General features: G+C 42.8%; 1 protein-coding gene across 1 annotated transcript in view; it reads right to left on the bottom strand.

The window, feature by feature from the left end:
• tgfb2 (transforming growth factor, beta 2) overlaps window positions 1–26,883 on the bottom strand; it is a 165,173-nt gene that overhangs the window by 78,059 nt on the left and 60,231 nt on the right. The window contains exon 2 of the mRNA XM_086219332.1: window positions 8,202–8,365. Within this exon, the coding sequence (XP_086075458.1) occupies window positions 8,202–8,365 (164 nt within the window). The remainder of the gene's footprint in view (window positions 1–8,201; window positions 8,366–26,883) is intronic.

Genomic DNA, 26,883 nt, shown 5'->3' with positions numbered 1-26,883 from the left:
AACGTGTACGTAACATAGTGTATTTGACTTAATGCTGGCTCTCCTATATTTGTCCTTCGAGAGAAAACACGAGAAACACCTGGAGAGATACACAGCTCACAAGCCTGAAAAGGAGGACCAATCAAGCACCTGAAACTGTGGGAAGCCAGGCATGTCTCTCAAAGTGTAGATGCACATATTCTTGACTTTATAGCTCAGGTCCTGCTGTTACGCTCAGAATAAGGCGAGCCAAAACGGGTCTGGACCCAGGTAGCACAACCACAGACAGACAGAACACAGGGAGCCAGATTAAACCACCCGAAGGCTGTTTATTGGATGGAGGAAAAGGGGAAGGAACAAAATCTACACTAACTTAGAGACCTAAAAATGGGGGGAATGTGGTGCGTAGCTGTGTAAGAATGAGGTGTGTAATTTAACTATGTGTATGCGTGGGTGTGCGTTGTGAAATGTTGCGTGTGCGTGTACTAACCAGTCCGTGGGGAAGGGAGCCCTACCGCTAGGGACAGAGGGCACTAGGGTCCAGAGGAGGGAAGGCAAAGGCAATCCAAGGAATGATATGTAAGTGAACACTTATTTCCAACACGGTCCTTTGATATTAACAGGTGGCAACAGTTGACATCCAAGCAGCAAATGCTAACCCGATGTACATGAAGCTCTCGCACTCATCATCCGCAAAGTGCCAGGCTCTCTGGAAGAAGAGCAGCAGATCCACTGTAGCTTCAGAGATCATTGAAGAACACTGCAAACTCCAGTTGCTGAGTCCATGTGAAACAAGGTACACTTTGCACATTGAGATGTTCAGCCCTTCGAATTTTTCAGTCGTAAAGCACTATATAAATATAATGCATCCTTTTTTTATTACAAGGTGGAATTCTTTCTTCTATGCTATTGAACGGATTGCGAGGGAACAAGGAGAAACTGCCATTGCCGTGGACTACAGCGCGCTGAAGATTCCGATGTATGTTTACTTGCATTACACCTAACTGTAGGATTGGCTTTAAGTTAACATGCAGGAGAGAATCAACATGAGCAGCTAGCTTTCTTATTCACCATATTTTCAGGCGATACATTCTCTCAACTGCGGTTCCTCTACCAGCACTGAAGAATGGACAATAACTTGAACTTATAGGGCCACCTCGTGGCCTAACAGGAAGTACAACGAGACATAATGCCATTATGCACTTGTTGCAAAGTACACAACACTAACTTCCTGCCTTGGATAGTTTTAGGTGTTGTGGGCATTATTGTTCCATCATGTAAACATGTTTGACTGCCTAGACATTGATGGTTTTGTGTGCATGTGTTTTTCAGGTTCACTCCTGCTGAGATGGCGTTTCTCACAGAATCCGCAAAGTCGATGAGCCCTGTTGCAATGGCCGTCGATGTTCTTCAGGGAGAGGCCAACGTGCAGCTGGGGTGGCTTGTACCAACCATCACACTGCTCAAGTCCAAGTTCCAGAACCTTCACACCACTGTCAAGTATTGCGGACCCTTGGTGGACACACTTCTAGCAGGACTTGAACGTTGCTTTGGAGAAATGTTAGCTGAACCAGAACTGATTGCTGCTGCCATTCTTGTCCCCAAGTTCAGGAAACACTGGACCACTGATGAAGACATCCTTAAACGTGGTATGTGCTTCATCCCTTTCGTCGTCATCTTCCGCTTATTCCTTACTAGTAAGGGTCACGGGGGGGCTGGAGCCAGTTTTCACATACACACCCATTCAAAACCTGGTATTATACTGTTCTTGCTATCAATGAGTGCGCGCTATATGCGCATAATGCGCATAACGCGCATAATCTAATTTGACCCCCTGAACATGCATGAAATTCGCTGAAATTCGGCACAATCGTTTGGTATGTCTCAACATTCACTAATCAAAAACAAAAACGCCACAAAAGTCTATAGCGCCACCTAGGGAGCCACACAAAAAAAAGATAATTTTTTTGAATTTAGAGCGCTATAACTCCTCACACAAAACTCCCACAAACATGGGACCAACACCGTTGGACTCGTCTCATCAAGACGAACAATTCTTACACTCTGACCCCTCACCTATCTCCAACAGAATGTCCACAAATTCGACAAAACTGTCAAAATCAGGACTTTTTCTACTCCCCGAACAAAATCTATCTCCTCCTAAACCGTAAATGCCAGGGCTTCCAAACTTTCACACATTACTCTCCCAACTGTGCTCTTTAAAAATCTTTAAAGGCTAATATACTACGCGCTCGGTTTGGATTTTATAAGCCCTCAAAGTGGGGGAGACACGTTTCACGCTTACAATGGAAGTCTATGGGGGGAGCGTGTCCTCTCAGGGTACATACTCTCAAACAAATGCTTCTCACGTCTATACCATACATTCCACAGCTTTTAAAAACACACCACTGTATTCCTGACAAAAATCCCTACAAAAATATGGTATTTTGTGTGACTTTTGACCAACGTATGCCGACTTATTCAGCTTTTACACACTATATTTCTCTTAATCCTCCACTCTCTCCACTCCAGCACAGATCACACACAGTGCAGTGGGGGAGGGGTTCTTAAAGGGCCAGCTGGCAGCTCTGCTCTCAGCTCTGCTCTCAGCTCTGACACAGATGGCAGAGAGCGAGCAGAGAAGGGAGGGGCTCTTAAAGGGCCGGCTCTCAGCTCTGCTCTCAGCTCTGCTCTCAGCTCTGACAGAGATGACAGAGAGCGAGCAGAGAAGGGAGGGGCTCTTAAAGGGCCGGCTCTCAGCTCTGCACTCACACTGTGCAGCGCACTGAGGCTCGTATCTCCTAAACTACAAGGCCTAGGGATTTGCCGATTACACCGTTGGATTCGGGCCGGCGATCCGGCCGCGGCTCAGGCCCTAACAACGCTGCTTGCAGCTTTAATTTTATTCTTATATTCTTAATTTAATTTAATTTTACTGTTAAAACTCCTGTAACTCAAGAAGCCTATTGGAACGTTAGGTTCTGATGTGATGCTGATTTCCTGCTATTTCACTTGTGCTATGCATTTGCTTTTGCTGCATTTCTTAAACAAGACCTTTGTAAAGCACTTTGAATTGCCCTCATGTATGAAATGTGCTGTATAAATAAATCTGACTTGACTACTGTTTGTTTTAATGAGTTCACACTAAGACTACAGGCTCCAATGAGACGTGCTCTTTGAAAAAGCAAAGGTGTGTGTGTGTGTGTGTGTGTGTGTGTGTGTGTGTGTTTATGTATGTGAAAGAGAGAGGTAAATTATTTGTCCACCTAATTGTGTGTGTCACTAATCAATCCTGAAATATATAATTTCTTGCATATTACTGGTCAAAGTTTATTTGTGTGTTTGTTGTCCTCTGCTTATCCAAGCAAGGAAGCCCAGACTGCCCTTTCCCCAGCCACTTCCACCCTCGCCTCAGGATTCTCTCCCAAGAGAGGCATCCAGCAGCCATTCTCACCAGAAGCCCAAACCACCAATAAGTTCTATGTTCACTGTTTCTTATGTAATACCCTGATTTACATCAGTTATGCTCCACATCATTTATTTTGTTATGCATTCCTCATTTTCACCTCCGTTGAAATCACCTGTTGTCTCTGGAGCCAATGACTGATGCTGACCCTACACCTACTAGAGGAGCACTTAGAAGAAGAAGGAAATGTCAGAAATAAGTCCAAAACTGACAAAATATCGCATGAAACACCAGAGGAGGAATCTTGGAAAGGAGACGTGAAATCAGACAGTGGTGATGACAAACGGTACACAGACTCAGAAGATGAGGAAAATAGTACGTGGTATGACCTGTCCGTCAGAACCCCTCAGAATGAAGTGGATGAAAACATGTCAGAACCATTCAGTCTGGATCTGGATCTGGATCTGGATCTGGATCATGAAATGACTGAACAACCAGAAGTGATGGAGTCAGATGTGATGCAAGATATTGTGGAGGAAACAGAACCAGAGAAAATGAACCAGCATCTATTGAGACGACAGGAGGGGCTCAGTTACATGAGGCAGAGACGTGAGATTCAGGCAAAAACTCAAAAAGATGAAGTACTCGATGCAGGGACTCACGTCACACAAGTGATTACATGCATGGAAACAGATGGAGACCATTGATGGAGACACAAGGTGCAGTTCATTGACGGGGAACATCAGCTGGTAAGTGTGTGTTTTTTCTGGTAGTTTAGAATGTACTTTGTTGGCAATTGTGTATTCTGTAAAACTGACAAAAACGAGCAAACTTACGATTAGTTAAGTCAGGGTTGATGGGTTAGCTTTTCCTAAGGAAAAAGATTTGGCCGGTCCCCGGAACTTTCAATCGTTTTAAGAGGGTGGCGGTGTGATGCATGGTCGCTGGTCTGCGGGTACGAAATGTTCGACGGCGGGAGGGGGCAAAGGGGTATGCGGCCGTGGCAAGCGTTATCCGTGCTGTGTTTCGGCACACGGCACGCTGCTTTCACACCGACGCTCGAAGTGCTATCCCATTTCACAAAGTAGCCTACTGTTCCGCAGCTAGCTTTTAGCATTAGCATTGAGGTTGTAGACAACACCACGGTGTAGTGCTGGGCGATTCACGCTAAAATGTGGATGCTGATTTTTCTCCACAAGAATTGAGATCTACGATTCTCACACGATTTTCATTTTTCCATGATTTTCCATGATTCAGAGAGGCGTAATTGGAACACAAATCCAGGGAGAAGTGGAGCCACGTTCAAGGGTTATGGTGATGGTGTTTGTTTGATGCTGACTGTGCTCTTTGGGAAGACGGCATATGAATCACTGCTGATGAGCGTTATTCAAACTTTGGAAGGAGAAAAAGTTTCCAAGCAAGGAAATTATATATTATTTGACATACTTTTTGCTCTCTGTGTTCTTGTTCTTGTTTCCTGGCTACATACAGTACACACACAAAATGTTCTTATGTTAAGACTTGAAAAAAAAGCTCAAATAAAAGGTCTAATCTCATGTTAAGAGAGAAGATCATTGACCATGACTTTGTCAGCTCATGTTTTAACAGTGCAATGTTGTAATCTTGTTATGTTTTTATAATGAATTACCTGCACTTTTGTTACTGGTCTGAAAGATGTGTTTCAAACAATAAAAATGAAGGCACCGAAGTTTTGTCTTAAGTGTTTTTGTAAATTTAGTGTCATTTTCTAATGTATTGTAATAATTATATTTTAAAAAATATTAATTATTGCATTGGATAAAAATGAGTTGCACCAACACATTAAGGTTATGTTAGTTTGAGTTGGACAAATGTAAATCAATTTGACCCATTCGACATTGTATTTTGTCTTAGCTTAATTTTATAAAATTGAGTTGGACTAATGGTAAAACATGACTTTCATAAAATGTACTTTTTTTTAGTTGGGGCTACATATATACAGTATGTGGAAAAACTCCACACAATTGAATTGTGTTCAAATGATAAAGGTAAAGAAGTACACTTCTCAATACGTTTTAAGGAGTTAATAACCTGGGGGGTTAACTTCCTGTTACCCTATTTTTTTTTAAGTGTGTACTGCAACAAAGACATACTGTCAAGCACAAGCGCAAGGACAAGCTGGATGTAGTAGAGCAGAGCGGTCGTCAGAACACTAATTTATGAGCTCCAACATGAAGCGTGCCAACGAAACTTAATGCAGTCTTGCTTAAAGAACAAAAACTAAAACTTAGAGAGCGCAATTAGATTAATACAGGCTAAAGACTAAAAATACCCAGATCTTCTTTTGTTTGGGGTTTATTATTTTTCATACTCTGTTTTATGTTCTGCAATGTTAAATACCTGCAATTTCTTTAAATACACTGTTGAAATTCAGCTACTGTGTTTGTGGTGTTATTAATCATATTTGGTTGAACAACTGAACAGGTTAATTCAATTATTTCAGTTAATAAGTAACATCTTATTGGTAACCAGAGTCATAACCAGAGTCATTCCCATAGCCTCTCAGTGATTACTAATAAGAGTGAGAGTCATCGGTTACCCATGACATGTTAGTTTACCATGAGATGTCTCTTTCACCCTTTTTGAACCTGTAAGTACTTTGATAGTGACCTGTATAGTACATAACGTGATAATAATAGTACGAGCCTAGGCTGAAAGAGTTCCGCTTTGAATTTTCAAACCTAGCGGATGTACAAGCTGACAAGACTCCAATGTCAATTTCTTGTCAATGACAGCAGGTTTACATTTTCACATAACCTTAAAAGGAAACCTTAAGGGTAGGTGGGTTTTTATCTGCAGGGGTAACGAAGAATGTATGAAAGCTCACGTGACTCTGTACTCGGTGGATTCGTCTTTAGCAAATGCTCGTTGTGTGTTGAACAAATTTCACTCTTGCAAGATTAAATTGCTCAAACCCAACAACAGTTTGTTTGAGTGTTGTTTCTCATCTCACCAGAACTTGGAGTCTTTCAGGACAAACATTTAGTCCATCTTCATAATTTTTCCACCACAGATACCCAGGGTGGATCTCATCCACCTCAGAGCTCTGCCATTGGGTTTCACTGCCTCAGTGACTCCCACTCCTGCAATTGGATAAGCCTCCCCCAGTCCTCCCCCAACTCTGGGGTCTGGAGTTCCTCAAAGTATTCCTGTGAGGAGCCTCCTGTCCCCACTAGAAACTGTGTGCGCAAGTTGTCCCCCCCCCCCCCCCACCCGAGGCAGCAGACAGTTTGCACGAACCTCTTCAGAGCTGACTGATGATCATTCTCAATGGCCTCACCAAACTCCTCCCACACCTGAGGTTTTGCCTCTGCAACTGCCATGGCCACACGCCACCTGGCCTACAGCTCACAGCAGCCGCCTTGACAATGGCAACGCGGCACAGGGTCCATTCAGACTCAATGTCCCCCACTGACAGGTTCATCTGCCAGGCATTCCCAGCAGACCTTCACTCCTCATTTGGGCCTACCAGGGTTGTGCGACGTCTTGCCCCACCGCCTGATCCAACTCACCACCACATGGTGATCAGTTGACAGCGCAGCTCTTCTCTTCACCTGGGTGTCCAGAACATACGGCCATAGATCAGATGATACAACTATGAAATTGGTCATAGATCTACGACCTGGTATGTCTTGGGGCCACATGCACTGATGGACATCCTTATGTTCGAACGTAGTGTTAGTTATGGACAAACTGTGACTCGCACAGAGGTTCAATCACTGAACACCGTTCAGGATCAAAAGGGCCTGCCATTCCTCTAAAACCATGTCCCAAAAGCCAGCTTCCATGTCTTGGGATGGGAATGCCAAGGCCCCCATCTTGGCCTGCTGCCCAATTCACATTGCACCGGACCCATCTGGTTCCTCCAACAGGTGGTGGGTCCATTGGGGGATGAGTTCATGTAACCTTTTTGGACTGGGTAAACCCTGGGCCTGGCTCCAGGGTGGGGCCCCACTAACCTTCCAGGCTGAGCGCACAACCTCCTTGTTCTCTACTAGAAGAAGTCTATAAGTTTATGTTATGACAATGTTCTGTTGCTCCTGGATATGAAACAAACTGATTGAATTTTGGTATGTTAGGTCTCTCTGAAAACCTCTCAGTTTAGAAACCAAGAAAAGTTGAACAGAATTGTTCTAACATGTGATTGTCAGTACTCAGAGGTAGATTAAATTAAATTAAATTAAATTTCAATAATATCACATATCTTAACTTGACATTCAGACAATCAAATGCCAAAAATTCTCTTCAGAATTTTTTACCACCATGTTACAAACAGGAGATTTAGCAAGGAATAGCTGACAGGCTTGCAAATTGGGCTGGTCATCTCTTGGGCTGCTCGTTCCAAAGTAAGGCTCTTTCAGTTGGCTGTCAAGTCAACAAAATTTTAGAGCAGATCTCTACGTAGGCAGTATTTCTTGGGAATCTTTAAAAAATATAAATTAATAGCTTAACAGCTGAAAAATACAAAAACATATTAAAAGTAGCATAACAGCAGTCATAACACCAGTTAGAAATTGTGTCCACATCAAACTACTCAAGGGTTAAAATAGCCACCCCAGGACACAGTCGGGTGCATTGTACAATAAGGCAGATTGGATGGAACTGGAGATTTCCCACAGTGCAGCTTAAGCTCTAGTCAGACCGAAAACAATTTATATTTTGGACAAAATATTTTTTCCAAAATTTAAACTTTTCATGGGTGTTTCTTGTCCTGTCTTCCTATTGTAAAAAAACAGGGAAGTTGAGCTTCTATTTCTTGGGGATCTGGTCGCCATACCTGGTATAACTCAATGCGCTGCTCAGACACTCGGGCCCCTGGGTTTTGCAGACGAAAGATCCTGAGCTCAGCCTTAACCAGGTTGGAGGCATTCTTTTCCATGGAGGACACATCAAACATCAGCCGCCTGAAGTAGGGGTTGAAGTGTGTAGGAGAGATGACATCTGAAACACAATGTTGAGATGGGTTATAAATAAGGAAGAGGAATTTATATATATATACACATACACACACATACACACACATACACGATTCTTTGAGATCATGTCATGAAGTCATCATTATGACCCGAATGAGAGCATTGACTTTATTGTTTCACGATTGTCCAAAGTTCTAGGGAAAAAATATATAAATTTTTTTTTTCCTAGAACTTTGGACAATCGTGTAAGTTAGGACACAGGCATGAGTGCAGTTATGAATGGACTGTGACTCAGGGTTTCCATTATTCTTGTAAATTAACAAGTTTTAAAAGTGATAAGTTTCAGATATATGTGGATAGTTAACAATTATCAGCTGCTTTTGTTGGGATTTACCAGTGTTTCAGGACAGGACGCATGGAAACAGCACTCACACAGACCTGAATTCCAGTTTTAAAATCTTCCATATTGTCTTCATAATTCCTAAAATCCACTGATTCCATAAACCAGCTGTTTTCTCCAGAGTCCATACAGAAAGTGAGCCTGGACAGGTCCACAGTCCCCTTTACCTGGACAGTAGGACCTGGTAACAGGTCCAGTACAAGTGTAATAATGATATTCAATATTAAAACTATTATTCACTATTATTTACTTATGATTGATGAAAACAGATAGAGAATTTAGTTGTCATCCTTTTGTTTGTAGGAGAATGTTTTACCACTAGGTGGCAGCACGCACACGCACAAACACACACGCATACACAGACATACACTCACATGTAAACTACACACGTCCATTTCCAACACCGACAACTAAAAAAACACATGATCATGCGCACGCACGCACACACACACACACACACACACACACACACACACACACACACACACACACACACACACACACATTCATTAAGAATAAATGAATATGCTTGTAAGAATTATGTGTCAGATAAGACCACCATTCCTACCCAAACCCCCAACACCAACACCAACATCTCTCTCTGAACTCTCTTCGAACCTAAAGAGCCCTGACACAGGTAATGAAATCTGACTATGCGAGTTGCAGGTCACAAAAAATAATATTAAGTCAGTGTGTACATTTGTGAAGACAATGTCGGAGTCTGGGGTGTCCCTGGACCCCTGCCTAATCGGACCAGCGGACCAGCCGCATGTCATCGTTCAACTGCCGGCTGTCAAACCAAGTGTGCTTCATTGATAATTGGAAAAAAATGTTCTGGAGTAGACCAGGGGCCTCATGCATCAACGTGGTTTATGTAAGAAAAACTTGCGTACGCCAGGATCGCCGCTCACGTTCAGATGTATAAACGCAAAAAGTTCATCAATTCTTGTGCTGTTTCACGGCAACTCTGGAGGTTCCGTAGAAGATGGCGGAAAGCCGATTCTTGCGTTAACTGCACTTTGGTCCGTTGGCGACACCCTGTGGTGGTGTTTGGTAACTGGCATTATTTGATAACCGCACATACATCGGGCACGAAAAAGCCTTCCAGCGGGAGATGGTGGACCATTCTGGGGTGAGTCAGTCGACCCTCAGCTGGGCCACACCCTGGGTGGTGGACCTGATCATCCGCCTCTTCTGCAGGTACATTACATTCCCTTATGGTGTGGTTGAACAGGTCAATATTAAAGCGCAATTTGCAGCAGGAGCCGGATTCTCCACTGTCTACTTCTCTAATGACTGCACTCATGTTGCTATGAAAGCGCCGTCCCTTGAGGAACACGCTTACGTTCATCGTAAGGGTTTCCACTCCATCAATGTGCAGATCATCGATGCGCAGAGGCTGGAGGGATGGATGCCGATCCCGTCCGGGCAGCCGTCCTCGCACGCCAGAATTTCATTTCCACAGTGTGAATGGGTAAGAAGCTGCTACACGATTCATGAAGCCAGATTAATTTATTTTGTCCACGAAACGTTCCAGAACATTTATCAGGCAGTCGAGCCCCCCATTGATCCCTGTTATATCCTCCTGCAACTGCAGGACCGCCTGTATGAGGACCCTCCCACTGGATCCGTGTGAGCCGGAGGATGCGCCGCTGGGTCCGGGTGAATGTGGTTCCCACAGACGAGCTGCCTTGTGTAGATGGTGAAGAGCTCTAGTGTGTAACCCTCGGAGGGTGTATCACCCAAATGCAGCTCGTTAGTGCTTTGTGGAGTTGTGAAGACGGTCATTAGGCTCAGTGTTTACCACTGTTGTCAGAGTCACAAGGTCACATGAGACTCACCTGAGGTCAGGTGTGAATGGCCATGGTTCTTAGAGGCAGAGTTGTTACACAACCAGAACAAGTCATACATGAGGAAACAGAAAGCAGATGGGTAAAGAAATTTTTAGACATGGAGCTTACCCTCCATGAAAAGGAGGTCTTAACGAAAGGACTAAATTTTGCCATGACACAAAAGCAAATTCCTACAATTAAACTCATCACAGCCACTGAGTCAACTATTCAGAAAAAAAAACAACTGAAGGGAAACTGGAGCTGAGCAACTGAGGTTAAAATGTCAGTGGCCTAGCAGATGATTTATATAATTTGTTTAACTTTAACAAATCAGATACTGATGGCACAGCGCTGTACCTCTTTATTTTCTACCAAATATGTTTTGCGCGTGTCAGGGGTTACTTAAAAAAATATTTCAAAGGACGTTCATCACTGACGAAAGTTTGAGCACCACTGGTCTCCACTATTCTCAATGACAATAACACATAAGAAACTCTAAAATAGCATCCTTCAAGCAGTTACAAGAAGAGGGTTATAGAGTGTTCACCAAAACTGTAAAAACACCATGCCATTGATTGAAAACAGTACCTCTCGATACACAAGGAAGGGGTCCCCATCGAGCCTACAGTGAGCAAAATCAACTCTGTCACTTACAACATTGCCAGACATGTGGAAACGACCCCCTATCACATCCAAAACTCCATGGATTTTGTGGATAAGGTCCCAGGTGCAAAACTGGACACAGATGAAACCATGATATTGTCATGAACTAGATGGGTCAAGGGATTTAAACGCTTGTATGAAATGCTAGCTCTAACCGGGAGTGTGAAATAAAGGAAAAGGAAGGGGAAATGAAACAAACAGAAGAGACTGGTTTGCCAAGAGAATGACAAGCAAGGAGGGCTAGCTTAGCCAGGCTGCAGGATAGCCGGCTGGGGAAGCCTCTACCGCAGATCGCTTCTTCAGGTGAGCGGAAAACTCCATCTGGGGCTACTGTGGTTCAGTTTTTGTTTAAGAAGATCCATGAACAAACATAATGGAAACAGGGTTCCACACAAGAGTCTGTGGTGTGGCTGTTGTGTCCTCTTCTACAGTGTCTCAAGTCTTCATCAGCACAGCCCATTTTCACACCTGAGTCTTGTCACATTAACCAACTACTACGAGTGCATGCACACCTCAGTGACATCCACCCCCACAACTCAACCACGCCTCCTTGTTCCTAAATGGGAAACCAGTCAGACAAAAATAAAGAAAAGGGATAAAGGAAAAGAGGAACTATTAACCCCCTAGAATTCCTCACATTCGTCCCCATTACAACCCCCCTCCAAAAAAAAAAAACCTCTGGGGCCAACATTTTTTTTTCTTTGTACTCTATCTTTTTTATATTATTTATCTGTTCCACCTTCCTGTCTGGTAAAGGAAGGTTTTTGTTATGAGTTGGACTTTTTAGGAGTATTTTATTATTGCTTGTGTTTTGTTTCATGTTATGTTTTTTTTTGTCTTCCTCCTGACTCTGCGGGGGAGGTGTGGCCTGGCAGTGCAGCAGGCCCACTGCGCACCTGAGGCTCATCTCCCTCATTACTCTCCCTGCTCTTAAGCAGCTTGGCGGCTTCACCTCTCTGCCAGATTGTCTTGGTTGTTGCCTGACTTTCCAGCCATTTTATCCGCGTTTTTCTAGATCACGTACCTTGCCATAGTTTCCTTGTCCCAGTGTTTGTTGTGTTGTTTGCTCTTGTATCGTTCCCAGTGTGGTTCTGTCCTTAGTTAGCTTATCCATAGTTAGTTTGTTTTTCCTGCCCGCTCGCCATGGTGTAGTCGATTATTTAGTTTAGGGCTGATTTTGTGTTTGGTTAGGACTTGGTATTGTTTTGGTTGTTACTGTGGTTTTGTTTTTGGTTATTAAATCTTTTGTCTGGTCGACGACTCCTTGTTTCTGTGCTTGGTGGTTGCCTTTTTGGGTCCTACTACTCACTCAGACTAGCAGTCCTAACAGTTTTCATCTCTGCTGTCTAAGATGTGGTTATTCATGGAGGATTGTTGGGTGAAGGTTCTTAGAAGAAGGGAGGCTGTAGACCTGCTCTACTAGGAGGGAGGCTGTAGACCTGCTCTACTAGGAGGGAGGCTGTAGACCTGCTCTACTAGGAGGGAGGCTGTAGACCTGCTCTACTTGGAGGGAGGTTCTGGACCTGCTCTACTAGGAGGGAGGCTGTAGACCTGCTGTACTAGGAGGGAGGTTCTAGACCTGCTCTACTAATTACACATCAGAGCGGACAAAAATGACATGTGGGGTTCCCCAAGGCTCCATTCTGGGGTCACTCCGATTCAACATCTACATGCTCCCTCTGACTCAAATTATAGATAGCCTCCTATCACCTGAAGAACACATCAAGGGTTAAAGGACTGATGTCCCAGCAGGATTTGGAAAAGCTTGTCCATGCATTTATCTTCAGTAGACTGGACGACTGTCACGGTGTCTTCACAGGTCTCCCTAAAAAATCCATCAGACGGCTCCAAATGATTCAGAACGCTGCTGCTGGAGTCCTCACTAAGACCAGGAAAGTAGATCACATCACTCCAGGTCTCAGGTCTTTACACTGGCTTCCTGTCTGCCAAAGAACTGATTTTAAAATACTTCTGCTGGTTTATACAGCACTGAATGGTTTAGGACCAAAATACATTCCTGATCTGCTGGGACGTTACAAACCATCCAGACCTCTCAGGTCGTCAGGACCAGGTCTGCTCTCTGTCCCCAGAGTCAGAACCAAACACGGGGAAGCAGCATTTAGTTTCTATGCTCCACATTTCTGGAAAAAACTCCCAGAAAACTGTAGGTCTGCTGAAATTCTCAGTTCTTTTAAATCACAGCTGAAAACCCATGTGTTTGCCGTGGCCTCTTAAATCAAACCTGAGCCTCTGATCAGCGTCTCTCACTGCACTGTAACTTATAGCTGCCTGTTCAGCTTCCGTCTCTAACTTTACTTTCGCTGCAATGTAACTCTTCTAATTGTGTTGAATGTCTTTCTGTTTGTTTCTCTTTTCTACATCTGCTCTACTAGGACAGAGGCAGCAGGGACGGATGGAGGGGACACACACAGGTACCCGATCAGACTTGATTACTCTGTGAGGAGCTCCTCGTCAGAATGAATTCCAAAGCAGTTCTTGATCAATTTCTAAATGAAACACACATCTACATATTTGATCCCTCTCTTCCTTCTGGTGCTGATTCCTTGCCCGCAGTGACCAATAGGCAATACAAGCCACAGAGGCAAGATAAGCCAAGACTAACTGTGCTCTTGTTCCTTTGCTTCATATCCTTCAGTGGAGAAAATCAAATTTCAGCTCTTAGAGAAGCAGCTGAAGGAGGCCGTTTCCTCAAACTGCCAAGGAGCCTCATGAATGAGTGTCTTGTGCTCTCACACAACACTGACTGCACTGAGCTGAGGTTCAGTGCCACACTGATGCATGACAGACATACTCATAGAAGCATGCACACATAACTACTCTCCATGACAGATATTTACAGATACAGCTCAGTACTAGGGTCAGACACGTTAATAGTTGATTCAAATATTTCAGAAGTCAATATTTTATTGTTCTACATGTTAGGAAAGACTGAGTGCCATGTGACACTAAAACCTTTAACCAAAAATGTGGACTTTTTATGACAGAGTTGTACAAGTTCACACATCTCAAATAAGCTGTGGGACTTTGGTCTCAGAGTTCACACTTTGCTCCGGCTTTAATCACCACTTACTGACGGACAGCATCAAAGTATCAAAGCCATCTTAGTCCCTCATCCTGACTGTCAGTCATTGCACATTTCTAGCATTCAACAATGAGACCCGTGCTTCCAAATGCCTTCAGTCATTTACCACATTAGCATGAGGCAACACCAAGTTTTAGATAGATTCACTGAAAGGTTGTTGTCTGATGGATATGATACATTGATTGATTCATTGCAAGGTAGAAAGCATCTAATCTGGAGAGAGGGACTATAAGAGGAGGAAGGACTAAAAATCAAGCCACGTGTTGGGTGAAAACGTAACGTACGTAAACGTAAACTTGATGAAGAGAAGTAACTCCAGATTTGAGTCAGTTATGGCTAATTGACTCAATTTTATACAACACTTTTATACATTAGGTTAGTGGTACTCAAAGTGCTTTACAATGTCATCTCATTCACCTGTTCTGTCTGTCTCTGTGTCTCTCTCTCACACACATGCACACACACACACATAGGTGGCCTCCTACTCATCAGAAAGACGATGGATTGAACCAGCGATGGCCACTCTACCTCTAGGTCAAACAGAGTCTGTGAATCTGACCTGGTCAGGAGTTTGTCTCAGTCTCCCCCGTCATTCATCCAGTCACGCACAAGAAATTAATGAAATGAAAAATCAAGTTCGTATGTATAATCTGTTGGCAAGCTTTGTAAAATGCACTTTTTTGTCGAACATGTCATGTCTGCATTACCCCGTACAGTCCACAGGGAGTTATGGGGGGGCTCCTGTTCCTTAGCACATTGGTCTTATATAAACAGTGTTGTGCCAACTCAACCAGATCAAGACATTAATTCAGGGATGTGACAATTAGTCCAGCTGAAGAAAGGACTTTTGGCCTTTGAGGACTAACACCCCTTTTCAAAGCCTGCATTTGAGTGACCACATGTTCTTCAAACAAAGGGTCATTAAAAAAAGGGTCTCACTCTGACCTTTGACCCCCCCCTCTGAACTCCTGCTTGCTTGACCGGAAGTTCGCATGATGCACTGCTATTGGCTGAGAGCCAGTGCCATCCCACGGGAAGTGACATCATCTGCCAATCCATATAAAACTTCAGCGCGAAGGAGGTTCGACCCCTTTGATGGTTTCCAAGCTCTTCGGTTTGCTTCAACCTCTTCGGACCTCCAGCTGGCAGTACAGCGACGGCAGAGAACTCCACAAAGGACACCTCTCCCCCCCGTCCACTCGAACTGGTCCCTGGTGAAAGAAAGCTCTTTCCAGCTTCTTCACCTTTCCACCAGTAACTCCAGCAGACCCTGCAGGCTGCCCCGCCGCTGCTCTGCTGCCCTCCGAACCAAGACGACCTGAGCTCTGGATCGACGGAGATCGAATCCCTTACCGCTCCACCAGGTCAAGTAAGGATTTCCTCAACTAGGCATTTTCTGGGCAGAGAAATAGCTTAGTGTGTTGTATGATGTCTATGAATGCTCTGTTTATGTGATGGAAGTCCTGTAATTAGCAGATACTACATAGAATTATACGTTATTGATTGACGTTAGTTATTAATAACTGTGACATCTCAAGAAGGTGTTACCGGTTATTAATACTGCACAAGTGTGTGAACACACATTTTTGGGTTTACCTTTGTCCTTTCCTCTCTCTCTCTCGGGAACAGCTTGGTGATGCAGGGTCAGCTTTGTCCCAAAGATACCCGCATATCTGCCTTCAAACACTCGGCATCAAACCTGCGCAAGCAGGTACAGGTAAGGTAACGTTCCGTTGGATCAATAACTCAGTACAGGAGCTAACATTGCCGTTAACGTGTATATTAGCAATGCTACCTTACAGGTTGGTAACTAACAGTTCGATAGCATTGGTGGCTAATGCTATGCCACACACACTCCTGACCCCCCCCTCTGGAAAAAGTAATTAAGTAACTTTTACTCTGAGTACATTTTAAGTGAGCTACCTTTTACTTTTACTTGAGTCAATTATTACACCAGTACTTTTACTTCTACTTAAGTAAAATTTCATCAAAGTAACAGTACTTCTACTTGAGTAGATTTTTTTCTGTACTCCTTCCACCCCTGGAAACAGTTGATGACAGAGTCAAAAGTGAGGTGCAGAAGAAAAACAACTTTAAAAGTATATGCTTGCAAAATGGGTGACAAACAAGTGCTTCTATTATTGTGTTAAATCATGGGGTGTAATTGGTTAAGAAATTATTTTACAACTATATATTTGTGATTAACAAGTGAGCTTAAAAATAGGGTTACGTGTGTGACCTTTGAAACAAAGTACAATCTGCATGCAGCAGGGAGAAAAACAGGATGTGGAGTGATCAGCCTGTGTGACTGGAGGTGAGCAAGGTGTTGTGCTGTCTCTTAACAGACTGAAGTAAAACGTACAATACCACTCTGAGGGAAGAAGTAGGAGATTCATGTCAAGAAGATGGAGTGATTGAACTCTTAAAGGTAACTAGGCAGGCTAGAAGGCAACACAACCTGACTAATTAAATAGAAAAGGAAGTTTTTGTGCCACTATAAAAGAGTCAAATAAGAGGAAGAACAGGGAATACTTCTCGCGCCCTCTCTTAGAGTGAGGTGTTTTCATCTGAAGACATCAACTCGTTTTGGGTGACTCAACTGCAGTTAATTGCTTGTACAGCAGAAGAATGAGCTACTAAACAGGAGGTGCCTCCCCCCATGGCCAACACAAGTTCACTGCGTGAACTTTGGACAAGATGTGGACATTTGAAGAGGCTAAAAGGAGATTTTTGTAATTGATTCTGTAATTTGTTGGAATTGCAGAGTTGTTCTGAACTTCCAACTTAGATTCTATGTAGGGCTCACACAAGAAAGAGGAGTGTTGGAAGACTGACATTCTTTCTCCCACACTTTAGTATTTGTTTGTCTAGCCAATTAAAAGTAAAACAATGTTGTATTTGGGACTGAGATAATCCAAGTCACCGAAATTCAACCAAGAACCTGACTGAAGAAGAGAGCTTTCACAATGGCAGGCCTGCCCCAGTTGCCAGCCCTGGGGCTGTTCTGTGCCATGCCATGGCCAGAGTGATCGGTGCAGCCACCTGGACAGGAGGAATTGAGAACGTGAGACAGTCCCTCACTCCTGGCCAAAAAAAGGTTTCACTCGAAGCCTTTGACTCGTTGAACAGACAGACGTGGCAAATGATACGGACAACGAGCTACCAATAAGAACAGCTACAGGTTACTTGAGCAATCTCATTTTTTTCACGATATGATTAATGATGTGCTTGCAAATACAAAACAACACAATGCTAAAGTTAGTGCTCATACAGTGTTGAGAACGTGCCTCTCCCTGCAGGGTGCTCAAGAGCCCCAGCTTTTGTTTTCTTAATTTCCCAACATCTGATACCTATGATGTGGAGTCAGGATGCTCTCCCACCCAGGTCCAGTGTAAAATGGGGTCTCTGCATTTAAAGGAGATAAGATGTCGTTTCAAATGTACGATAAATCAGGACTATTACAGCCCACCAATCAAGTTTGACTAGCCTGCAGAATCATTCTATAAAATAATAAAGACTATATTGCATGCACTTGTTTTACATTTCATATACAATTGCACAGAAATTAAGCACTTTTACATGACAAAGTATGCTACTTTTTCAATGTAGTTAAAATAAAGTTGTGAAAATGTGGTAGCGCGTTTGTCAAGTGTGCATGTATACACACATGTATATACATATATACACACTCACACGTATATACACACACACACACGTATCTACACACACACACACGTATATGCACATACACACACACACACACGTATATACACAAACACACGTATATACACACATACACACACGTATATACACACACACACACGTATATACACACACACACACGTATATACACACACACACACGTATATACACACACACACACACACGTATATACACACACACACACACGTATATACACACATACACACACACGTATATACACACACACACGTATATACACATATACACACACACGTATATACACACACACACGTATATACACACACACACGTATATACACATATACACACACACGTATATACACATATACACACACACGTATATACACATATACACACACACGTATATACACATATACACACACACGTATATACACAAATACACACACACGTACATACATATATACACACACACACGTACATACATATATACACACACACACGTACATACATATATACACACACACACACACACGTACATACATATATACACACACACACACACGTATATACATATACACACACACACACACGTATATACATATACACACACACACACACGTATATACATATATACACACACACGTATATACATATATACACACACACGTATATACATATATACACACACACACGTATATACATATATACACACACACACGTATATACATATATACACACACACACACACATACACGTATATACATATACACACACACACACACACACATACACGTATATACATATACACACACACACACACACACATACACGTATATACATATACACACACACACACACACATACACGTATATACATATACACACACACACACATACACGTATATACATATACACACACACACACATACACGTATATACATATACACACACACACACATACACGTATATACATATACACACACACACATACACGTATATACATATACACACACACACACACACACACATACACGTATATACATATATACACACACAAGATGCAGAACAGAACAGAAAATGTTGCAAAAGAACCCCCTGCTGTTGAGGGAGTGCTCGATGAAACCTCTGACTTTCAAACAGCCAACAAATGGACTTGCTGATGCACAAAGTCAAAGTGCTGCAGAACTTCAGCAAACACACAGCCAACGGGAACAAAGAGTTGATGACCCTGAATGACAGACAAGAAAAGGAGGATTTAATCATATGCGGATTTCCAACAAAATTCTGAACCTCTGCTGGAGTCAGCGTGGAGGATGGACAGGAGGGAATGTCTTAAAGTACTTTGAAAGTAAGACATGAAAGCACAAGACTGAGCTTGGCTTAGCACTGTGGGATAATGAATGTATAACTGCTCATGGACAGGGGAGCAGCCCACTTCGACAGAAAATGAAGAGTCTATGGTGTTTTTGCGTGTTTGACATGATAAAACCCTGAACTCTTCTCCGACTGAAGGATCTTCCAGTTCATAGGAAATCTGTTTGAGACTCCATCACACGCAGGCTTCCTTCCTGAGGGCAGAGGGCTAGGTTTGCTGTGCTTGGCTGCTCTCTGCTCTCCTGGCCAGTGAGGTCAATGGCTGTTAGCACTGTCAACACAAACTACAGGCTTCATAGAGCTCATATGCTCCCCGACACAGTTAGTACCTCTGTGAGCGCCGGACTTCAGGATAGCCTGTCATTTTTTTAAAAATCTAATTACAGTCCTAAAAGAAGTCTAATGGGAGAACAGCAGTTTTGAGAATTGCAAAGGGTTAGTCATTCCTAAATATTCTCTGTTAGGGTTTGGGGTTGTTTGTGGTGGGATGATGAGGGAGACCCAACTGCAGACAGTGTTGAGGTGCACAAAACAGGTTTATTGAAACTGAGGCTGGAGACTTGACTGGACACTGACGACGTGACTGGAGACTTACAATAAAACAACAAGGCACGCAACACATGAACTAAGAGAACGTCACAAAACGCAATGGAACCAGGACGAACGGGGGAAAACACAGGGGTTAAATACACGAGGGAACAAGACGCAGGTGTGGCAATCAACCAGGTGAGACAAAAGGTAATCACAGGAGGGAGGTCAGGAAGACAGGACAAGACTACAAAATAAAACAGGAAGCACGAGACAGGGATCAGGACAATTCTCTACGAAGATGGTCCTTAGACTGACTTCCACGTGGACTTTCTTTAAACTGATGTAAATGAAAGTTTATAAGAGGCAGGGATGTTCATCCCGTGCATCACATACAGGAAAGCATGGAGGGGAAGACTCAAGCAACCAGCAGCATGTATGAGCCTGATGTGTGCATCATCTCAAGAATGGAAGGTACAATAATTCATTTTTTCTACTTTCAAGGAAACCTGACACAAGTGAGCCAGCTGCAGCAGCATCTTGTACACAAGGGATAGACAAGAACATTCTGGGAACAGTGAAATGTTTGATTTAGGACCATAATTAGGAGTGATGACACTTCACATGTTCACCAGAACGCAGAACAGGCGAGAAGGCAGAGTGTGACAACGTTTCATGTCCCAATGTGCAGTCAGGAAATGTTACAAAATTGCTTGAGCTGTCAAAGGGATACACTTCACAACTGACCAAATTCTCTGGGCTTCCTACATTAACAGGGTTCTAAATCAGCGGACCTCAACTTTACAAGGCTACTTTATGCACCATCAGGGAGCTGAAAGTTGCTACATGAAGACATTATAGTCTTGGCCAGGCAGAGTGGAACACCTGCAGCCGGGAACCATCTGACATTAAAGAAACAAAGAAGAAAATTAAAGCTAAAATGGTTAGGCAGAGTCAAAACTCCTTTTTTGCTGATACAAGGGCATGGGAGCTTTTTTCCTGATGGTTTCTAGTTTTATTTTCCAAATCTCAGTTCTCATCAATGACTTGAGCAGGTGACAGCCATAATGTTCAGCTGGAGCCATGAGCTGAACAAAAACAGATCGAAAGTGTGGGAATACATAAATGAAAACATTTGCTTTGAAATAATTATGCTGTGATCCTGAGCTGTTAGGAATTCAGCTGTGACTGCTTTTGCAGATGTTGCAGAAGTACTGGCATGAAGAAATCCACATGTGCGCTGTCTCCATGCCGCTGGTAGTGGCTTCTGGCACCGATGTTGTCATCATTATCATATTTTTCTTCTTACACACACATATGGCAATATTGTTGGGCGTTGGATGTAATACTTAAAACATTTTTGTTACTGTGGAGACCTTGACAGCAAAACATACAGCATGAATAAAGGCAACATTCAGTACTATGTATCTTTTATGTGGAGATATTGTGTTGTTTTTCCTCAGTCGGCACAGTCTAGTGATTTTTTTGTGATTTATTACGGGATGCAATTTACTACCTCGGAATCATTTTTACCATTTCAGAATGGAAACAGGGACTAAATATTGGTCTGCAGGGCTGAAATGCTGGGACTGACTTGAGCGAAAACTATTTGACCTACTTTTGAGTATTTCTCACTTCTGTAAGACATGCACACAGGGAGAGACAAAGAAGTAAATGGGTTCACTTGAAGTGTAAACTCTCTATGTGTCTCAAACCTGACAGCAGAAATTAAGAGTGAGATAGGATCAGTTCATTTGGTATTCTGCATCTGGAAGTGAGGGAAAACACATCCTTCACCAACATTTCTAAAAGCTGCAATCGGCTGCAACCTGGGATCTGGACATCTGATAGAAGTTCTGCTCTTTAACAATAATCAATGATTTTTTTAGTGATAAGTAATAAATTTAGCATGCCTTGGAAGCCACTGGGGTGACATAATACAAGGGAATATGTAAGTTATGGATTTCCAAGAAAAAGTAGAAAGCAAACCATAATGAACGGCAGCCTAGATGACAATGATTTTGAGTTGGTTCGTTATTTGGTGCCATCAGATTTCAAGCACATTTAGGTGTCGATAACCAGGGAGATGATGACCAGTGACATGAAGAGTCCCTCCATTGAGAGACTACAAGGGTTTATTCACACTAAAGTATGTTGACCAGCAACAGCTGCGTACACCTATGTAGTACATGTATACTCTCTTGCGTACTCTCGTACATTCTAATGAGAGTTCTTGAATCCGAATTTCAGATTTTGGTAAACTGGAGCTGTTTTATGGTCAAAGATGGAGGACCTGAGAGCAGCATTACAGCACACGTTTGTGTGTTTATCTGAATCCTGGGGTCAAAGGAAGAACCTGAGACCAAAGAATCAAAGTGGTTATCCTGAGAGGTTTGTGACATCACACACCCACGGCCCCACATCTGTCTTTGATTATCGCAACATTCGATTGACGTGAAACCTCCAGGAAGTGCAGAGCAAAGCTTGAGGCTCTGGATGTGAGGGATCTGAGCCTGTCAAACAACTGGGTGGAGCATGTAGTAGTAGTGACAACAAAAATCACGTTATGATTGGATGGCTTTGAAGTTCTGTGACGCGACACAATCCGTGGTCCTGCTAACAAGCAGCTAGAAAGCACATGTTCAACTGGTACGACTAGAATGGAAGAAGAGTTTTGCCACAAACAGAGATAGATGGAAAGATGGATGGTATGGAAAGTGGAAACAAGTTTCCTCATCTAAAGATGTCACTCATTGGGTTGATAACGAGTCTCTGGGAATGCTGGGGGATTCACCATCAAGGGTTCTTCATCTGCAAAGATGGGAACCGTTCTTTTAAGCTTTAAATACACGTTACCTGCGAGGTTGCAGCAATTAAAATAGATATGAAACAATAAAGCCAAACTGGTTTAATTATTCTGTCAGTGGTCAAAAAAGTGCATATAGAGGATCTCAAATCCTAACCTTAATATTCTTGAGAACCACTGTTCTAAAAGCATTCATGCTAAGAAAGTCAATGAGCTGAACAATTATTTTCCAGTGCTCTGAAAAATTAAGAGAGAATGGTCTGTAGATATAAAATTACTGTTTAGAGATGGAGAAGAGAAATGAAAGAATGACAAAAAATGGAGAAGATAGGAGCTGACAGCTACAGACACACAGCAGCCAAGAGGAAATGAAGGGGGAAGAGGCAAGGATGGGGGAACAGGAGGAGGGGAGGAATGTGTCTGGAGAATAAAAGAAAAGTCTGAAAAGCTGGGGGGGGGGGGGGTTCCTACAGTGGGGGAATGTGAAGTCTCGCCTGTCTGGTTCCCTGCAGACGCCTCCACCCAGCCACTCACCTGCCAATAGCAAATTGAAAACAACTCCACACATAATCCCTGGGAACTAAAAATACCCGGTGCTCTGAAGGACCGTCCACCACGACCCGTCGGTCTCCTCAGACCCAATTCCCAGCAACAGATAAACACACATGTACACAAAGCAGATAAGCACATGTGCGGCCACGTAGACTCGTTTTTTATGTACCGTGTTACTGGAATCATTCAAGCATGAAAACAAACGAGTCCCAATGAGCGATGCAGGATTTGTACTGGTGCTCTCATGACTGAGGCTGAGCTTGCTCAGACCGAGAGCTTCATACATTCAAGGTTACATTGAATTAAGGTCCATTGCTGATGCTGCCAAATCCTTTTACAACTCATTTATTTTTTGTTGTCTCCAAAGTGGCTTTGGGATGGCGAATACATGAGCAGGAAGAACAGCTTGGCCAATCTCTGAAGCAGCATCTGTGCTACATGATGTGCAGATTATGTGAGTTTCAATGAGACATACTGGCTTGATAGCTCCACACTACAGTATGTGAACTCTGGATGAGTGAAAGTACTGGTAAGCAACAACATATAAATATTCTGTCTGTCCACTGGAGTTCAAATAGCGCATGTTACTACAACGGACAAAACGAGCAAGGCAAACAAGCAGCCAATCACACTGCAGACAACAGACAGCATGACTCACAGGGACAGGAGAGCTGCGACCAGAGGAGGAGGAGCACGCCAGAGCTTTTCAGTCGAAAAAGCAAAAACCTGATTTTATCAGAGAGGGGTAGAAAAAGACCACGTAAACATAAGATCATCATCAACAAAACAACCTAAAACCATTATGCACACTTCAAAAATATGCTGTAAGGATAATAAACAAAGCAGCATATTTGATACATAGCAATAAATTATTTTTAATGACACATACAGTATATTCAAGTTTAGGGAGCTGGTGCAATTCAAAAGAGCAATATATAAAGCAACAAATAATTTACTCCCAGGTAACACAAAAGCTAATCACAGATAAACACTAAATATGAAACAAAAGTTTGCTAGAACAAATGTTAAATGTATGCGCATTTCAAATTGTGGAATAGTTTGGAAGAAAACATCAAAAAGTAAAAACATCAAGCAATTTCAAAATATGCATCGAAACCATGTTTGAAGGAGGGTTCGTCAGGAGGAACAGGAGGGTCGGAGCAGCAGTTGCTGATGGCGAAGGCCTTATTTGCACGTTTTGTTGTTGTTTTTGTTTTAACTGAAATCGACCTGCTTTAGAACTGTATTGGTTCATTTATCTTCTGTTCAAGTAAAAGTAAATTGGGAATAGGACAAGATGAGCTCAGTTTCTTCCTACTCCACTTGGACTCTCAATCTTACTAATGAGCTACAAGGAAATGGGTGCATACTTTGTATGTTACTGAAATTTTGACAATTTCTGTCATTTCTGTTTGTTTTTTCTCTTTCTTTTGTCTTTAAAATTGTATTCTTTTTTTAAATAGTTTGAAATAAAGATTATCAAGTCCAATCAAATTATTAGCTGGAGCCACAGATTTCAGCCTGGGCCACTTTAGTTGGAAATGGCCATCAAATCCAAGGAGCCCATGTGTGCATTAATAAGTTTCCTCCACATACGGACAGGGGCACACTGATAACAAGATAAACAGGCAACAAAGACCAGCTGAACCAGGAGGCCAGATGACCACAGATTAAGTAATATTATTTTACCCATGATGCCGGTGCACCGCCACATATCCTTCCCCCATTGGTCGATGCAGCATGCTGTGAACAAGCTGTGACTGTGTCTGTTCACCAGTGCAGCTAAACCTGATTCATTCAACCATGGACACCAAGGATTACATGTCCTTGTAATCAAAAATACTAATTAAGTTATACAAAGAAGAAGTTAATGGTGGCACTGTTTGGAGAATGAGAGGAATTCTGTGACTGATGATTGCAGGCCACTGACAAACAGAACCGCAGCACTTCATGCAAAATGCTCAAGAATAGAGGGATTCAGCTCACTGATATATTTTCCCCTCCGTTACTTCTTCGTAGCACAGCCACGTGTTTTTAGCTTCAAGCTAATGAATACTGATGGCAAACACCACTAAATTGTCCAAAAATGTACGTTTCCAATCTCTCCAGGTCATCTGGTATAATCCAGGTCTCCTTGATCCAGCTGGACAACCAGTAATCCACAAAACAAAAAACAAGTCATTCCCATTACCAGTTCACCCCAACACCAGCTGGTCCATTCAGCTGAGCCACACAGTAGGATGATGGTTCTGGAACGATATCGCTATGACACTGCAAGAACAGCTGAGTAAGCAGGACAACTCGCCACAGAATATATTTTTCTGTCAAATAACACAAACGGAGGAATTCATTGCTTCCTCTGACTACCAGTTGCTATAGTCGGACATTACAGGCCTCACTTACTCTGCCTGGTTCAGATTGTCCAAATCCATTTTTTTTGCTCACATGTGGCACAAATTTGATAAAACCTTTTCAACCTGATGTAGAATCCTCCTCTGGCGAGCTTCAATCCAGGGCTACATGTGAAAATAAAATACAGAAGGGAGTTTTTGAGAAACGTGCATCTTTCAATAATCTGCATAGTTGCATCATGTGCCAGCATGAATGAAAAGCTCTGTGTTGTAGTGACATGCCACATCTTAATAATGACCAGGAAGAAAATACAGGAGACTCTGTGAATTTGAACTTCCTGGGATGAACACGTCTGTCCATTCATTAGACAGGCCACATGAAAACACTTTTCTCTGAGTTGATTATTTTTCCAACTGTTGTCTGTCGTTCACTCGTCTCTGTCTCCTCTACATCCACGGAGTCTTGATATCTGTAGAGCCTCTGGTCAAACGCGTAGATTTGATTGGCTGAGTCACGTTCCATGGGACGAGTACGCAATTGAGAAGTGAGTTGTCTGGCATTCTAAACCAGAGTTTACCATAAATCTCATTCATTTATTGGTTACAGGTGCAGGTCCCAATAGGAAGGCATCTGGGTCCAGATCCAGACCAGAGCCAGCTCGTTAGTAACCTATGTGCTTAATTAATATTATCATGCCAAATCCAATCTGAAGTCGTGACAAATGTTTCTTAGCATAACAGTTCAAGGTCCAGATACGCTGACCAGTGCTGTCCATAATAATGATGAATAACACCAGCACTGCAGCCTGGCATCAGCAATATCCTGGTGACGGCACAGTTGCAGCTTCTCACTCATAATTACGTAAATGGGATGAAACTTCCTCAGGATGCACAAATGCAACATTGAAGTGTTCCCAGGATGATATCAAACATTGGGAACACTTTTGTACTGCCGAGTGTCAGGCCTGGAGTAAAAGCCACACAACAAGGATGACTGGGTTTTATTTAATGTGGAGAGTTACAGTTACAAAGACCAACAGAAACATGTGTAGTGCTGCAGCACAAAAGGAAGCATTTCAATATATAAGGTCACTTTAACCTCTTCTGATTTTGTGAGAGCAGCAAGCTGCATGTAACAATGTGAGATAGTTGCCAGGTGTGCATGGAGATGTTCATGCAAGGGAGAACTTCATAGAAGATTATTTCAGGACTGTGTGCAAGCAAGGAACATGCCCATATATGGGAGCCCAGG

The sequence above is a fragment of the Aulostomus chinensis genome, chromosome 11 (genome assembly GCF_037954235.1).
Source record: "Aulostomus chinensis isolate RoL2024-O1b breed Wild chromosome 11, RoL_Achi_v1.0, whole genome shotgun sequence".
Lineage (NCBI taxonomy): Eukaryota > Metazoa > Chordata > Actinopteri > Syngnathiformes > Aulostomidae > Aulostomus > Aulostomus chinensis.
Note: the sequence above shows the minus strand (reverse complement) of the source record. Positions and strands in the feature narration are given on the sequence as shown.